Below are 18,776 nucleotides of genomic sequence, written 5' to 3'. Positions count from 1 at the left end.
GGATCTCTTTCGGAAGCAGTGAACATAAATAACGGTACAAGGCAGGGATGTCCTCTTTCCCCTCTTTTATTTATTCTATCATTAGAACCTTTTATTCGCACTGTTAATGCAAATTCAGAAATACAAGGCTTTTTGATAGGGGAGCGAGAATACAAAATAGCAGCATATGCGGATGATCTTTTATTTTTTCTAACACGACCCCTGGTCTCAATTCCGAACCTCTCCAAAGCCTTTAAAATGTTTAGCTATATTTCCAATATGAAAATCAATTATTCTAAGTCAGAAGCTCTTAATCTCACATTGCCCACTGACGCCTTAAAAAGCGCACGTGGTTCCAGTTTGTTTAAGTGGGTAACCTCATCTGTCACCTATCTAGGAATAAAACTTGCGGCCAGATTTAGGGATATTTATAACATCAATTTTCCCCCTTTGTTAAACAAAATTCAGGCAGATCTTAAAGGTTGGATGTCTAGACCGTTCTCCTGGTTTGGCAGAGCTGCTATCCTGAAGATGGTAATTTTACCTAGAATTTTATATCATTTTCATACCCTACCCATTCCACTCCCAGGTTTTTTCTTTAAACGACTTCAATCTATTATACGCACGTTCATTTGGAAGGGACAAAAACCTAGGATAAAGCTGGATACGCTTACAAAACCTAAGGAAGAAGGGTGTATAGGTCTACCTGATTTTAAACTTTATCATTCCGGGATACATATAGCTAGAATTTTGGACTGGAATTGTCACAGGAGACAGAAAGATTGGGTCACATTGGAGGAAGCGTCCTCCACATTTCATCTTAGATTTCTACCCTGGATGCCATGGGCGAAGCTGCAGCAGAGCCTGCGGCAGCATCCTTTGGTGGGGACTACGCTTAGAGCTTTTCACACGATCATGAAGTATCATAAATTGTCCTCATCTCCTGGCCCGCTTACCCCTATTATCCAAAACCCAGACTTTTTGCCCGGGATGGATTTGCATTTTTCTGCACCCACTGACCATTTAATACCTCTTTCAATGATACATTGTGTAGAAGATAACACACTAAAACATTTTGAGTCCTTAAAACGAGAACTGGACCCTCAGAAACCCCTCTCATTTTGGACCTACCGCCAGCTGCATAATTACATACAGGTCTCCCAGACAAAAAAACAGTTCTTTAGATCAGTGTTTCTCAACTCCAGTCCTTAAGGCGCACCAACAGGTCATGTTTTAAGGATTTCCCTCAGATGAAATGGCTGTGGTAATTACTAAGGCAGTGAAACTGATTAAATCCCCTGTGCAAAATAATGGAAAGCCTGAAAACATGACCTGTTGGGGCGCCTTGAGGACTGGAGTTGAGAAACACTGCTTTAGATCTATAACTCCTTTTGAACAAACCTGCTTGTCTGGAGCCCCGGTACCTAGAGCCACCTCACTGGCGTACTCATGGCTTCAACTAGACAGGGGGGGTATAGCATCTGGAATACGAGTAAAATGGGAGAAGGCGCTGAAAATAAGGATTACTGAGAAGCAGTGGAAACGTGCCTGTGTTTTCGCCCATAAGTGTTCCATTGGTACGAAAATACAGGAAACATCTTATAAGCTTTTAACACAATGGTATGCTACGCCGCATAAGATTAAAAAATGGTACCCGTTGACATCAGATCTTTGCTGGAGATGTGAGCAAGACCAGGGCACTACTATCCATATTTGGTGGGAGTGCCCTCGTCTAAGACCCTTTTGGGATAAGGTGGTCGAGTTGATCAGGGTCATTGCGGATACCACAATCTCTCTCACTTCTGCATGTTGTCTATTACATATAGCAGACTGCTCATGGCAGCATTATAAAAAATCACTCACTAGACATCTGCTGAATGCAGCGAAAGTTTTGATCCCCAGACACTGGAAATCGAGGGATACTCCTTCTATCCCCGAATGGTTCAGCGCCATAGAAAATATCTACCAAATGGAGGAAACCGTAGCTATCGCCAGGGAATCGACTAAAAAATGTAACCTGATGTGGTCACCTTGGGTGGCGTTTAGGCATTCGGACCAATACCTGCAATTAGAAATGAGATGAGATTGCAGTTGTGACTCTGGTCCATTTTTTTTTTTCACTCTTCCTGGTAATTTAAGATGGGCCGTTCTGCTCAGTGTCAGCTCCCCCCCCCCTATATCCCCTCCCCCTCTTTCCCCCCCACCCTGGTAAACAGAGCTAAAGAAGACAGGGGGCGGCCTCCGGAGCAGACTAATAAATTATTTTAAAAACTCTTGTGTTGTGTTTATTGACTTTAACATTTTTCCTCCAGGTGAATGGGTAGGGGTACGATGTACCCCATATCCATTCACTTAGGGTGGGGGGCCGGTATCTGGGGGCCCCCTTATTAAAGGGGGCTCCCAGATTCCGATAAGCCTCCCGCCCGCATACCCCGACAACCAACGGCCCGGGTTGTCGGGAAGGGGCCCTGTTCTCATCAACATGGGGACAGGGTGCTCTGGGGTGGGGGGGCCCCGCAGTGCGCCCCCCTGCCCCAGAGCACCCAACCCCCCCATGTTGAGGGCATGCAGCCTGGTACGGCTCAGGAGGGGGGGCGCTCGCTCGTCCCCACTCCTTTCCTGGCCGGCCGGGTAGCGTGCTTTGGATACGGGTCTGGTATGGATTGTAGGGGGACCCCCTACGCCGTTTTTTCGGCGTAGGGGGGGGGCTCTCCTTACAACCCATAACAGACCTAAGGGCCCGGTATGCTCCTGAGGGGGGAACCCATGCCGGATTTTTATTTAAAATCCGGCGGGGACTTCCCCCTCAGGATTCATAACAAACGCCGCACACGTGTAGAATTGGCGGGAATCCAAGTCGGATCTCCCGTCGCTTCTATGACGGCTTTGTCTCTATCGCGGCAAGCCAGCTCGGCGCTGGCTCCCGCGATGGGGCTCGTAGGTGCTCAATCTCACCGAGAAAGGGAGCGAGATTGACACAATATCGCGTGCACCTACTGTATGTGTTGTACGTCACCGCGCTTTGCTAGAGCATTTTTTCACAATCGTGTGTAGGCAAGACCGTTTTAATGATCAAGTTGAAAAAAAGTTTTTTCTAGAGCCTGAAAAACTTAGTTTTTTACAACCCGAAAAATGATTGCGTGTACGCGGCATTAGGCTTTTAACGAAAATGCCATTTTAATTTTAGTCCCATTTTAGCCATCTGCAATTGTTTTAGTCATATTTTATTAGACTAAATCTGCAGTACATTTAAGTCGACTAATATGCCCTACATTTTAGTCGACTAAAATTTAATGGATTTAGTTCAATTGTAATGCATTTAAGGATTTCTCTAGAATTTCCAAACTTATTATATACTCCTAAATAATTAAGGTTTGAACAAACTCGCAGATACCAATTTAGCCGCTCTGGATGGTTGGTGGAGGCCTGTAATGCATAGGGCTGTGGTTTGGCCGCAGTGGTGGTGTACTCGCGTGTTACTCCTGGTTATAGCCGCAGTCCCATAGACTACTATTAGGTTGCACAATGTTGTAGGATTTCCTGAAAGTACACCAAAAAATGCAGAACTTTCAGAAAATGTGGCAAAAATGTGCAACCTAATAGTAGTCTATGAGACTGTGGCTATAACCAGGAGTAACATGAAGGAAAACTGCGAGTACACCACCACTGCGGCCAAACCACAGCATTCCAGTTTGAACCCAAAGGGTTGTTGACACTTGCAGCAGCCATTGTCACTCCACTGAAAAGTGATCAATGCTCAGGTCACTTTGTAGAGGCATTTGACAGACAGTGAGGTGGTGATATCACATTTGCTCACTGCCCATTTTAACCTCCTAAATGCCAATCCCTCAAGGTAATGGCATGGTGAGCCCATTTAAATGCACATAGAACCAAGTACAATTATAGCCTGAAGAAAGAAAGCTCTATGCTTGCAGTTAAGGAAAGGTTCTACTGGGGGGGGCAACAAAAGAAAGGAGGGAGAGAGAGAGATGGCGTACAGTCACAGTGCTGAACTACGCACTCAGTCCTTGGCTTCATCTTTCGGCTGCTCGATTGAAAACTTTCCTGCCCACACATCCTCTTCACATACACCGTGCTGCACAGGAGGGAGGGGTGGGCAGAGGGAGAGAGAACAGATCAAGGGGAATGTGCTGTCCAGATGCTTGTAGCCCAGGTTCAGTGAGGAGAAATGAGCACCAAAAGGAAAACTGCAGCTTTAAAATGATCACTCCACCAGCAATACTCATGGCATGGGCCAGCTGGGGAAATATGGCTGTGTGACCACTGTCACTGCAAGTAGAGCACAATATTCACAGCTGTGTTTAATGTTACTCACTGTGTCTGTTAGCAAAAAGGAAAATCTGTTGCAAAAGACAAAGAATGCTGTCTGCCTGACATTTCTCTACAGTGCTTCATAGCCAATTTTCACATCTCTACCCTGCCGTGTAGTGACTCCCTCAAGCACTGCTCTGTTGTCTTTGACAGTACTGTTGTAAGAGGAGAACCAGTGTGGGTAAATTCAAAGAGTAGCTTGGCTAAAATAGAGCCCAGCTACCGGAGCACAGCAGGAACATAAGGCAGGCCAAAGAACTGTGTCGGGAAAGCGGACAAAGCCAACAGTCAATCACAGGTGGGAGAGGCCTCCCTGCCTCTGCCACCTGTAATTGGCTGTCGGCTTTGTCAGTTTCCAAACAGCACAGCTCTGGCAGGTTCAGGCTAGTGTCTGGACCCGCCTGAGCTCATCCCTGTGATCTACTTGTCACCTACCCAAAGTCGTCAGGAAGATTGAGATCGTCAGGCTGCCAACCCCAGCTATAGACCCTGGTTTGCAGACACTTCATCTAGACAAGGGTGGCGTCACTTACTCTGAAATAGCAGCCATGAACTTGTTTTAACCTCTAAGCTCTGGGGGTACTAGGCACATCCAAAAGAGCTGAAGAGATAGAGATAGAGAAAACAAATGTGAAAAAATTAAACATACACAGACAAGCTCTGTTGTGAGAGCCCGAGTAAAAATGTTGAGCATTACCAGAAGACTAAAAAAAGACACAAAAGCTGCCTAATTATTTTAGGGAAGCCATTAGAGGGCACCTTACTGACTTGGACAAGCAGAGTTTTTTTAATTTTAATTTTGTTTGTTTAAGGCTCATTTACAGAGAAGTTCAACCCCATACAACACAAAAAGCTATTTGTTTACTTTTTGTAGAAGCGCTGCAGGCAGCCAATATAAAGTGAATGGATACACTGTACAGACAGCTGTTTAGCTGTACAGACTCACCCACACAGCCAAGTATGACAGGTGTACAAACTCAGATTGACAGGCTCTTGCCAAACAAGTATAGTGAAAAACAAAATGCAAAATATAACAAGGTTACCAATAGCAGACGCCTGGTAGTAAAAAAGAGGTGGGGGGGGTACCGACCAAGAATTGTGGTGAAGACCCCTTAATTTCCACTTGCACCTTGCTATGTTGGGACACCCCAGAGGTATGAAGCTTATGACTGCAAACAGTATATGCAGTATTTTAAGCCATCTTCCAGATTTCACAGTACAGTCCCTTTCCAACATTATCAGCTTTTTCTTATTCCGGGTGCCTGCTTAGCAAGCCATGTGGTAAGAAGGCATCCGTATATGCACACTCCTGAGCCAGGCTGTGCGCATCCATATAAACACACAGTCGCGGTGAGCCACATCCCCATTCCATCCTTACAGGAGTTTGACAGCAGTAGGTACCTGTGGCTCCGTTGCCTTTGGTTTCACCTGTGAAGCAGGAACAGAGGGCGGCGGTGCTAAAACTGGAGACCGCGCTAAAGCGGTGACAGGAGGCAGATACGTTTTTAGGCAGGGGGTGGGTAGGACAGGTAGTGTCCTTCCCACTACATACCTATAGGGCGTTTACCTTAATGCAGAAAATGCATTAAGGTAAAAAAAAAAGTATTGACTTTAGAGACACTTTATATTGGTATACGTAGAGCATAAGAGCATTGGAGAATATCTGACATTTTGACACTTGTAACATGATTATTTCTGTCTATTAAAAAATGAATCCATTGTTTCAGACAGCCAGTATAGGCATACAATCCCTTTCAGACCACTGTCCGGTATCGATCTCTCTTTTAGAAACAGATAGACCCCCCTAGATCATACAGTTGGCGGCTAAATTCCACCTTACTGACAGACCCCTCTACCTGTCAACAAATCCAGGAGGCAATTAAATTATACTTTCAATTTAACGACACAGATGAGATGTCACCATTGACGGTCTGGGAGGCCCATAAGTGCGTGCTACGGGGCGAACTTATGCGCCTGGGTTCCGTTAAGAAAAGAGAAGCTCAAAAAGTGATTTTAGCACTGGCGGAAAAAATTGCATTTCTGGAATGTCAACATAAACAGTCACTAATGGAAATGCACTTGGTGGAATTGTTAAAGACTCGGGAAAAACTCAACTCTATACTCAATCTTAAAGCAAGACGGATTCTCTATTTTAAGAAAGGTTTTCACTATGAACATGGAGACAAATGTGGCAAATTCCTTGCAAAAGCCCTAAAATCAATCACCCATGCGCACTCTATTTTGTCTATTAAGACTCCGGAGGGCCAACTTGTACAAAAAACGGACCAGATCGCGTCACAATTCCATGCCTTTTATACAAAGCTGTACAACCTCCCTGCGGCACATAAACCTGCGGAGGTTGGGGGAAATAGAGAGTCCGTCTTGCGAGAATATATTGAGAAGAGTGGTATGCCTACCTTATCTTTGGCTGAGAGTGATTCCTTGGAATCGCCGATTTCTGAAGAATTGCTTGGGGCAATAAGGACTTTAAAACCGGGCAAGAGCCCAGGCCCGGATGGGTATACGGCTCATTACTATAAACCTTTTATAGATATCCTGAAAACCCCCCTACTCCGGGCTCTAGAATATATACGTACTTCATCATCAGCTTCGACGTCCTTTACGACGGCATATGTAACCTTGATTCCTAAACCAGCCAAACACCTCACTGACTGTACAAGTTATAGGCCGATTTCATTGCTGAATCCTGACCTTAAAATACTGGCTAAAATATTGGTGGCCAGACTGACATCCTTCCTTCCAAAACTTATAGGCCCAGAGCAAGTAGGATTCATGCCGGGGAGGGAAGCGCGGGACAATGTCATAAAAGCCCTTAATTTGGTTCATTATGCACATACTCGGGGGAATCAAGGGCCTTCTCCTATCAACTGATGCGGAGAAGGCCTTCGATCGTGTGGCCTGGGACTATCTGTTTGCTACTTGTAGACATATAGGGCTAGGACCACACATGAAGACATGGATAGCCGCTTTATATTACAAACCACGGGCTCAGCTTAAAATTAACGGATCTCTTTCGGAAGCAGTGAACATAAATAACGGTACAAGGCAGGGATGTCCTCTTTCCCCTCTTTTATTTATTCTATCATTAGAACCTTTTATTCGCACTGTTAATGCAAATTCAGAAATACAAGGCTTTTTGATAGGGGAGCGAGAATACAAAATAGCAGCATATGCGGATGATCTTTTATTTTTTCTAACACGACCCCTGGTCTCAATTCCGAACCTCTCCAAAGCCTTTAAAATGTTTAGCTATATTTCCAATATGAAAATCAATTATTCTAAGTCAGAAGCTCTTAATCTCACATTGCCCACTGACGCCTTAAAAAGCGCACGTGGTTCCAGTTTGTTTAAGTGGGTAACCTCATCTGTCACCTATCTAGGAATAAAACTTGCGGCCAGATTTAGGGATATTTATAACATCAATTTTCCCCCTTTGTTAAACAAAATTCAGGCAGATCTTAAAGGTTGGATGTCTAGACCGTTCTCCTGGTTTGGCAGAGCTGCTATCCTGAAGATGGTAATTTTACCTAGAATTTTATATCATTTTCATACCCTACCCATTCCACTCCCAGGTTTTTTCTTTAAACGACTTCAATCTATTATACGCACGTTCATTTGGAAGGGACAAAAACCTAGGATAAAGCTGGATACGCTTACAAAACCTAAGGAAGAAGGGTGTATAGGTCTACCTGATTTTAAACTTTATCATTCCGGGATACATATAGCTAGAATTTTGGACTGGAATTGTCACAGGAGACAGAAAGATTGGGTCACATTGGAGGAAGCGTCCTCCACATTTCATCTTAGATTTCTACCCTGGATGCCATGGGCGAAGCTGCAGCAGAGCCTGCGGCAGCATCCTTTGGTGGGGACTACGCTTAGAGCTTTTCACACGATCATGAAGTATCATAAATTGTCCTCATCTCCTGGCCCGCTTACCCCTATTATCCAAAACCCAGACTTTTTGCCCGGGATGGATTTGCATTTTTCTGCACCCACTGACCATTTAATACCTCTTTCAATGATACATTGTGTAGAAGATAACACACTAAAACATTTTGAGTCCTTAAAACGAGAACTGGACCCTCAGAAACCCCTCTCATTTTGGACCTACCGCCAGCTGCATAATTACATACAGGTCTCCCAGACAAAAAAAACAGTTCTTTAGATCAGTGTTTCTCAACTCCAGTCCTTAAGGCGCACCAACAGGTCATGTTTTAAGGATTTCCCTCAGATGAAATGGCTGTGGTAATTACTAAGGCAGTGAAACTGATTAAATCCCCTGTGCAAAATAATGGAAAGCCTGAAAACATGACCTGTTGGGGCGCCTTGAGGACTGGAGTTGAGAAACACTGCTTTAGATCTATAACTCCTTTTGAACAAACCTGCTTGTCTGGAGCCCCGGTACCTAGAGCCACCTCACTGGCGTACTCATGGCTTCAACTAGACAGGGGGGGTATAGCATCTGGAATACGAGTAAAATGGGAGAAGGCGCTGAAAATAAGGATTACTGAGAAGCAGTGGAAACGTGCCTGTGTTTTCGCCCATAAGTGTTCCATTGGTACGAAAATACAGGAAACATCTTATAAGCTTTTAACACAATGGTATGCTACGCCGCATAAGATTAAAAAATGGTACCCGTTGACATCAGATCTTTGCTGGAGATGTGAGCAAGACCAGGGCACTACTATCCATATTTGGTGGGAGTGCCCTCGTCTAAGACCCTTTTGGGATAAGGTGGTCGAGTTGATCAGGGTCATTGCGGATACCACAATCTCTCTCACTTCTGCATGTTGTCTATTACATATAGCAGACTGCTCATGGCAGCATTATAAAAAATCACTCACTAGACATCTGCTGAATGCAGCGAAAGTTTTGATCCCCAGACACTGGAAATCGAGGGATACTCCTTCTATCCCCGAATGGTTCAGCGCCATAGAAAATATCTACCAAATGGAGGAAACCGCAGCTATCGCCAGGGAATCGACTAAAAAATGTAACCTGATGTGGTCACCTTGGGTGGCGTTTAGGCATTCGGACCAATACCTGCAATTAGAAATGAGATGAGATTGCAGTTGTGACTCTGGTCCATTTTTTTTTTCACTCTTCCTGGTAATTTAAGATGGGCCGTTCTGCTCAGTGTCAGCTCCCCCCCCCCCTATATCCCCTCCCCCTCTTTCCCCCCCACCCTTTTTTTTTTCTCCTTTGCCTTTTCTTTAATCTTCTTCTTAGTATTAGTTAGTAGCGGGCAATATCCTAGGTGTGATGTGCCCGGTACTATCTTTTGTTATAAGATAAAAAGTCGCTTATTTTCAGAGTATGTATTGTCAGGTTTTGACTATGTGTCTGTGTGCGGTACTCATGTACCCTGGTTGTATTTTGTACTCTGATTCTTTTCTATTTAAAATAAAAACGTATTTCTTTCAAAAAATGAACCAGCTTACCCACTATGCTTCATGTGAGGAGGTTTGTCCATTCTTACAGCCAGTTTTATCTTCAGATCGGTATCTTGACTGTTTTTGGGAACAGACATCTTATGAAGCTCTGGTAACTTGGAGCTATTAGGAGTTGGTGTAAGTATTACCTGACAAAGGGACAGAAAAGGATTAAAGTTTAATATGCTGGAACATTTTACACAAAGTTAGTAAGTATGACCTTTATCATAGCATCATAATATTTGCTTCATGGGTCTTTTGCATAGTCCAACTAACCCCCTAGATGACCCGGTCTGTTCTGCTGTTTCTAGTTTTCTAGGCCACCTCTTCGCTTGTGGCCAGCAGAAAATCGCCATTAAAACGAATGTGTATCTATTTTACTAGATTGTGCTTATAGTTAAAGCCACTACATTGTTTACTGTGACCAAATCCACCAAAACATGGCCGCCGTTGCAACCACGGGTACCGGAGCTACAAGAAAATGGCCGCTGTAGATATTTAATGTTATTTTTGAACATGGACAACCAACAAAAAAGCCACCAACTTACTTCTGGTGACAAAAAACACCCAAAAATGGTTGCAGTACTACTTCCAGGGACCAGAGCTACAAGAAAATGGCCACCATAGTAATTACCTGTATTAATTCACAACCATATATAAAGCCACTTTCTAAAGGCCTCCAATTATCCTCTGATGAAGTTACGTGACTGTTACGAACACGTGCGGGAACGCAGGGCACCGGAAGTGATATTGGACGAGTTTGCGACTCGTTTTTACTTTCAAAGTATTTTATTTTCAAGAAATATAAAGACAATACATCACAATACATCTTAGTGTAATCAAGATACCTCCCGGAGAGATAGAACAAAAAAGAAAGGATAATCAACAACCAATAAGCGAATATAAACGAACTAACAGGAAAAATAAAAAGGAAGGATAAAAAAGGGAAATAATAACATTGGAGATACAAGAATATTGGTTAGGGTAGCTTATGCATTAAATAAGAGGCTAGACTATGCCTAAGGCCTCGTACGTACAGACGACCGAACATGTCTGCTGAAACTGGTCCGCTGACCAGTTTCAGCAGACATGTTCGGTCGTGTGTACGGCCGACCGGACAGGTTTCCAGCGGACATTTGTCCACCCGACCGTTTGAGCGGACAAATGTTTCTTAGCATGCTAAGAAACATGTCTGCTGGAATCCTGTCCGTCGGACATGTTCGGTCGTCTGTACAGACTCACCGTACATGTCCGAGTGGCCGCCATCCCTCGCATGCGTCGAATCACTTCGACGCATGCGTGGAAGCATTGAACTTCCAGGGCCGCGCACATCGCCGCGTATCGTGTACGCGCGGACCATTTTCAGCAAGCTGTCCGGTCGTCTGTACGAGGCCTAAGAGGCCCCTGAAATGCTAGCCATATGAGGAACGGATATCCCTATCTCTCCACGACCCCCTATAGGGATCATGCTGTGATCCGAAGAGAGGACCTCCAATCCCCCACATGAACATAAATTATAGTCTTTCTAGACTCTATTAAGTAACAGAAAAATACCCAATATAACTCATCTGTAATTCTCCAAAAATATTGCTTATAAATATAATAAAACTAAAAGGATAAAACTGTAAAAAGGATCCTTAAACACGTCTCCGGGAGACTTATAAAAGAGTACTAATAGAAAAAAAAGGTAAAGAAAAGGAAGAAAATAAAGAGAGAAATAGGAAGAGCAGAGAGTACATGCCTAGCTCTGAAAAGATAAGTATAGAGAGAATGTAGATACGTCTCAACTAAGTGATATTCCAATATAATTAGCCCATGGTTCCTATATTTTTTCCAAATTTTGCGGGGGTGTTATTTAGAATACTGGCCAGTTTCTCTTGAGTCATTATCCACAAGACTTTCCGAAAGACATCAGAAAGAAAGGGCTTTGTTTTTTTCCATGCCTTGGCAACAGTTATTTTGGCCCCTGTAAGGATAAAATGAATAAGGATTTGGGTAAACTTAGGTATATGGGCATTTAGGAGAGCAACAAACAGGAGACCTGGGAACCTGGCACCCAGTTACCCTGAAGATCAAACTAAAGACTTTTTTCCAAAAGGAACAGATCCTCGGGCATTCCCACCAGATGTGGGCCATCGAACCTGAAAGATGGCACCCTCTAAAGCAAGAGGGATCCGAGGAAGGGTATATGGCGTGCAGTTTAGTGAGAGTAAGATACCATCTAGTTAATACGTTGATATTAGCTTCTGATAAATATATGTTTATAATACCTTTGAAGGATTTAGAGTATGCTCTTTGCCAGGCTTCCAGGCCCCAGCTGAACTGAAAATCTGTTTTCCAAGCTGTCATAAAGGAGGATTTCGTCAGAGTGAGTAAGGGACGAATAAATTGTAGAAATGCCTCCCCTTGGCTTCGTATTTTGACCACACCACAGTTCATATTTAGTAAATTGGAGAGGTAGAGATTTGTCGAAAGTGTATTCTTTCGGAGTATGGGAGTTTTAATTTTTTGATGCAGTAATTGAAAGTTATAGGACTCCCAGAAACAGCGAAGTTTGCCCACCATTCGAATTCTTCCACATTTAAACCCGGTGGAAAATCTTGGTTATTAAATAAAGGAATTAGAGGATGGCTTGTGGAAATAAGAGCCTGATGACACCTGAATCTGTCCCATAGAGCAAAGAATTGAGACAGTATAGGAGACATTACGAGTGGTCGTTTTTTTGGGTGGCCAACATTGAAGATAATCAAGGGAGTAGCAGGGTAATGCTTGATTCTCCATCTTGATCCAATCCGGTTTCTCAGACCTTGAGCATATCGAGGAGAGTTGTGCTGTCAGTGTGATGCCTAACTAACCTGATAGAGGAGTCTTGCCATTCAAGTTTAAATGCTTTCTTTAGAGAAGAGACACTAGAGGGGGGGAGCGAGACGTTCAGGGCCTGTGATTTAGAATAGTTAACTTTCAAATCAGATATCTTAGAGAATGTGTTCAGGACCTTGCAAATGTTTGGTAATGAAATCAAAGGGGATGTGACAAATCAGAGAATGTCATCTGCAAACAAACCACATTTATGTATTTGATCTCAGCAGGAGGCCCCTTGAATGTTTGGGTTTTGGTGTATAGCAATAGCTAAAGTTTCAATGGCTATCGCAAAGATTATAGGGGAAAGGGGGGCACCCTTGTCTAGTTCTACTGGTGCTAGGACCTTTGTGAACACCCGGGGAGCTGTAGCAAGCCCAAAGTGTAGAGCCACAAACTAAAAATGATGTTCCCCTACTGCAAAACGTAGAAACCTCTGATGAAGCTGAAAGATAGGTACGTGTAAATATGTGTCTTTTATATCGATGGAGGCTTGAAAAGTCTCCCCTCTGGAGTGAGGCTACTACTGAGCGGACAGACTCCATCCAAAAGGACTGTATCAATAGATACTTGTTCAGGGATCTTGGGTGCAAAATGGGCCTTGTGATCCTGTTTGGTTTCTGAACTGTAAACAGGTTTAAAGTAAAACCATGTCCCCCTTTCGGATACCGGAACCTCTACAATCACTCCTTGATGCACAAGATGATGTAGTGCCTGAAGCAATACATTTCTTTTGAGGATCCGAGGGAATGCTGGATCTTAAAAACCTCTGAGAGGGTACCCCCCCGCAACTCAGCTTGCAACCGCAAGATATCATGGAGGTGACCCACTTGTCCTGAATTGTTGTTTCCCAAATGTCCGCAAAATGCAACAGCCTTCCCCCTACTTGATGGAGGGCTTGGTGCTGGGTTTAGAATTTTTTTGGATACGGGGCCTTTTCTGGCCCTGGCTTTGCGGCTTGCCCCTGGCCCTAGCGCACTGTTGGCAGTGGAACTACCTTGACACAGACATTTGAGGAAGCAGTTCCTGAGGTTTTAAACATGGGATATCTGGTGCTTTTCTTCACAGGAAGTAGAGAAATCTTTTGCATATATTTGGCCAAGAGATCACCAAATAAACATTCCCCATGAAAAGGGAAAGTTTTTACAAGGAAGCTCGGCTGACCAGTTCTTAAGCCACAAAAAGTCTGTGCATATGTACAGACAAGAGCCAAACAAGAAACCTGTTGTATTGAATCCTTTAATCATGCGTCAACAACAAAACATAGCTGTTTTACATCCAGGCAGATCATCCTCCTGTTAGGCCTGTCAGGTCATTTGACCTGATCCTTTACGGACTGGCAGATACCAATAAGTTCTTGTTTAGGGAAGAGACTGCTCCATCTACGGTTCACATGCTCCATTTTTTGTCAAATTTTTCATCCATGGCATATAAAAGGGAAAACCTCATAGGGAGAAACAAAAATCCTGTCAGGATGTTCCCAATCAGCATACACCGCCTGTTCCAACAGAGGGTGTAAGCGGAAAGCCTGTGTGGCTTGAAGAGGCCTCATGGATCCCAAAAGAGGACATGGGGGGCTCAGTCACCTCTGCAAGAGGCAACTTAAAGAGGCAGGATCAAAAGCCTCTGCGACAGAGGCAGATATCAACTGGATAGCTTCTTGTCCAGATTGCTCAGAAGCAGACTCATTTGCCAGGCACTCCACTGAATCCTGAGCTTTTAGCTCTTCCCCATTCTCGACCCATTCCTGCTCCAAACTAGGAGGCTCCGTGGAGGGGAAACTGTCACACTTTCTGCTACCCTGCGGAATATCATGCTAGCATTCCTGTGCTCTAACCCGGCTAGGGCCAAGGACAGTTCATCCTTCGTGATAAAGGGTGAAGCAGCAACGTTGACTAGGCACCATACCAGATAGGCGCAGCGGCTCAGATTGCCCGGAAGCCTCTGGTCTTTAAGTTGCTACAACACTAGGGATACGACTAGGTTCATCAGGAACTGACGATATAGGTGTGCCCTTCCCTGTAGTGTTCGTTCCACTCCTTTTTTGAAGGCATTTACTAGCCACAAAAAGAGTACTTGGGTGTAGTATTTAAAACACCTCAGAAGGGAGACCTCCTTCATAGGGCTCACCAAGCCTCTATGTAACAATCCTAAGCACCTTTAGCCTGCCAAGCAACACTTGGTGACTCACGTGGCCCGGGTAAGGAGAAATGAACTGCTGCAAGTGCCTGCTCTGTGTTTGGCATGCACAGCTTAAATAAGCTGTGTGTGCGCCAGAACGTTCTGTGAAACGTTTGCACACGCACGTGTGCAGTCCCGGCGAATGGGTGTGGCTGTATTTGCATACAATGGGAATCTTCGTGCACCCAGATAAAGGTTACTGTGCCTGTGCGGCGAAGGCACGTGCGCCATGGGCGCGAAACAAACTGCCAAGTCCAGCAGCGTTTTTGCGATTGCATATGCGCTATGGCCACCAAACAAACTGCTGAGCATAGCGGTGTTTTGCGAATGCACGTGTGCTATGGCTGCCAAAACTGCTGAGCATGGCAGCACTATTGCAAATACACGTGCGCCATGGAGAACCAAGGCGAAATTGCGCACCATCATACAGGTATAAAAATTGCCAGACACAAGCAAAGGCACATATTGCAAACACCCACAGCTAGACCAAAACCTTGCCGTATGGTCATCGCACACAGGTGTCCAGCCTTTAGCTAGCTTGACTGATTGTTACAATCACTGGGACACCTCACAATAATAATAAAAGGGGTTTCACTTACCCATCCAGGCACAACACTGCTCAGAAACCAAGAGCCCAATCTTCACCCTTTACCGGGGGTTCCTGTCACTTGAGGACCTTCAAGGACTGGGTACCCTTTACGCGTTTAGGATCCACTCCCTTGGACCTGTACAGGAATGCCTTAATGCTGTAGTGTCCAGCGCACGGAGGTCGTATTACAGGCAAAACCTTGCAGGATCTTGAGTCTTCTTTGCGAGGCTCGGGTACAATCTATCTAAGCATATAAAAGCCTGTGTCAGATGGATCTGATCAGTCAATCTCTTGATTCATTTTGTAACGGTTTGTGGGACTAGAGACCTGGGGCTGAGAGAGCTCAAACTAACCGTGCCATCTACCTTGCAGACACTGGTAAAAAACTGAAGTACTTCCTGTATGGGAGGGGTTATATAGGGGATAACTTCCTGTCTAAAGACCTTGGGTCTACCAGTGTCCATTCCCCTGGAGATGGAGTACAACCCAGCAGGTAATGAATATTAGCCTGACTCTGTGTCCCATGATGTATGAAAAATAAATGTCTTTCACCAAGAGGACTTTCATTTGGCTTCAGTGAACAACCTAAAAGCTAAGCATACCTTAGTTTTTAAGAAATGTAATACTAGCAAGTTTCTGCATTTCCCAAAAATATGCAAAAAAAATTAGATTACCTTGGGATGTTTACTTAACCAAAAAGGGGTAATTTTGGAGGGATTTGTGCTTTCCTGACATTTTTATGTTTTATACCGGGAAAAAAAAGGAAGCTTTTTTTTCTAAATGGGTGGCCTTTTCTCCTTTAAAAATAGTATATAAAAAAAAAAAAAAAAACAAGCAGCAGTTATTGCTTTAGAAAGAAAGCTTTAAACGGCCCTGCTGGGGAGGCCGGTGGAGGGCATATCAGGACACGCGACGCCTGATTGCATGTATATTCACCACAGAAAGGATTCCTATTGCACGATCCTGAAGGTCCCCCATAATCCCCCTTGGCCTTTTAAAGGCCAAACTGACGTGGATAATGATCAATGACCGAATGGTGGCTATTCACCTAAATAAGCTGGCCTACTTCGAGAAAACATAGGATTCCTGCATAAAATATCTTTCAGGACCCTCCTGATCTGGATGGGGGGATATGTGCAATTCTCTGAGCTTGCTATCAATTTATAAACTCTGTAAAATAAATTTTAATATGGATGTTCATTGTTTTTATGAAAATTAAAAAAAAAAAAAAAAAAAAAAAAGGTCTTGCAGTTCATATAATAAAAATGGAAAGTTTAATCTTTCATGTTTTGCACCAGTCTATCCTGGCTACGCAACGTCTTCCACTACTCTCTGGGCACAGACAGTTTTGGTGCAGGTTAAATGCAGTTTTTACCAGATCATCGTGTAAATGGGAGTCCAGATGGTTGCCACCACCATATGGAACGTTAAGCCTGGTCTAACACCATCTTGAATCGGAACCTTCAACATGTCTGAAAATTGGAGACCTGAAGCCGTAAGCCTGCCCCTACCATAAGAGAATTAAAAGGCTGATTATACTTCTTATTGAGGCAAGAGTTCTGTGAGTATTAAGCGGTTGTGAAGTCAAAGATTTTGTTCAGAAAAAATGCTCTTCTGTATCTTCTCAAAGAATTGTTTCAACACATTTGGATATTGTTACACTTGTTTAGTTATGTTTAACATTAACATTTAGAAAATTGCGCTGATGATTTCTATTCATATGTTCTTGTGCAATATCAATGAATCGAGAGGGAGCTGAAGTATCAGGGGGGCTGAGGGGGGCTATTGCACACAGGTTTTTCTATCTTAAAGGAGTTGTAAAGGGGAAAAAAAATTAGGCTAAAATTAATGTCTGCAATATAGACAGACAGAATAGTGTAATGATTCTTTAAAAAAAGAATACCTATTAAATTCCTTCATCTACATCCCCTCCGGCGTTCTAGTTTGTTTTCTCATTCACTTCCTGGTTTGTGGCATTTGTTCATGTAAGAACTACATTCCCAGTATGCATTGCGGCACACCCAGTAATTCACACCTCCTTGAAGTCTCTAACACGTAGAAAGCGCCCTGCCACACAGATGTAGTTCCCAGGAGGGGGCGAGCACGTCACTGACCACCGCAGTAAAGCCTCCCTTCACGGTGGTGAGTAACAATCAGACAAGCAGGAAGTGAACAGAACAGAGAAGAAATAGAGCAACTTCTGAGCAAAAACGAACAATGAGGAAGTGAAAAGAGTAATGTCTGCAGGTAAAGGATCCTTTTTATGAAAAAAAATGTTTTCCTTTACAACCCCTTTAATGCATAAAATGCATTAAGATACTAAAACCTTCTGCCTTTAGAATCACATTAAAGTACAGCCAACCATTCCTGCCTCTGCCATTAAGGTATTCACTGAAAACGGTCTGTAAATGACAAGAATAGCCCCTAGGGTCCTGCACTTCCCAGCTCAATTAATTTACCTGCCTGGTTTCTTGCTCTCAGAAAATCTATTTCATGTTATATAGCCATATAAGAAAAAAAAAAAAAAAAAAAGGTTAAAACATCATAAAACACATATTACTGCATATGACAGCCACATGTAATGTCCTTCAGAAATACAATGCTTTCTTTTTAAGCATTACTGGCAACCACATATTTCCCTGAATTGTGCATAATCATGGGCTGAATTGAAAATTGACAAATTAATTGCATTTTGGAGCACAACAGAACCTACCCTTCCAAGTTCTTTATCTTCGAGTGCCAAAACACCAGTGCTTTCTGTAAAGAGCTTTACTTTGACAACTGGTCGAGGATGAGTTGTTGTGAAATCTCCTTGTGTTCCCCATCTGTGGAATACAGATATAAATAATAAATACATGTACTTTGATTAATTTAAAAAGGTAGAACACCCAAACCAAACACATTTATTTTTAATCTTAGGGAACTCCAATAATGTGCGAGTCTTCTTATGATCGTAACAAAAAATGAGTGGGTGATTGAACCCAACACTTATATTACCTATACAGTCATGGCCAACATGTTTGGCTCCCCTGCATTTCTGTCAAAGCACCACTTTGCCCAGAAAACTGTTGCAATTACAAATGTTTAGGTATTTGCATGTTTATTGCTTTTGCTTGTATTGGTAGAACACAAAAATAATGGAGAAACAAAAAGCCAAATGTGACATTCCACACAAAACTCAAAAAATTAACTGGACAAAATTATTGGCACACTCAATTTAATATTTGGTAGCACGCCCCTTGTAAAAAATAACCCAAATCAATTGCTTCCTGTAACCATTAATGAGTTTTACACCCCTCTACTGGAATTTTGGACCACTTTCACCAACTGTTCCAGGTCTCTCAGATTGAAAAGGCTCCTTTTCCCAACTGCTGTTTTGA

At 43.4% G+C, this 18,776-nt stretch overlaps 1 protein-coding gene across 15 annotated transcripts in view; it reads right to left on the bottom strand.

The window, feature by feature from the left end:
• The window catches only part of CADPS2 (calcium dependent secretion activator 2), a 777,539-nt gene that overhangs the window by 602,115 nt on the left and 156,648 nt on the right, over positions 1 to 18,776 (bottom strand). For all 15 annotated transcript variants that reach the window (XM_040343717.1, XM_040343721.1, XM_040343726.1 and 12 more), the window contains exons 7-8: positions 18,110 to 18,221; positions 9,777 to 9,916 (exon numbers count right to left, since the gene is read on the bottom strand). In XM_040343717.1, the coding sequence (XP_040199651.1) occupies positions 9,777 to 9,916; positions 18,110 to 18,221 (252 nt within the window). The remainder of the gene's footprint in view (positions 1 to 9,776; positions 9,917 to 18,109; positions 18,222 to 18,776) is intronic.

Source organism: Rana temporaria, chromosome 3 (assembly GCF_905171775.1).
Source record: "Rana temporaria chromosome 3, aRanTem1.1, whole genome shotgun sequence".
In the NCBI taxonomy this organism is placed as follows: Eukaryota; Metazoa; Chordata; class Amphibia; order Anura; family Ranidae; genus Rana; species Rana temporaria.
The sequence above is the reverse complement of the archived record's forward strand: the minus strand, read 5'-3'. Positions and strand labels throughout refer to the sequence as shown.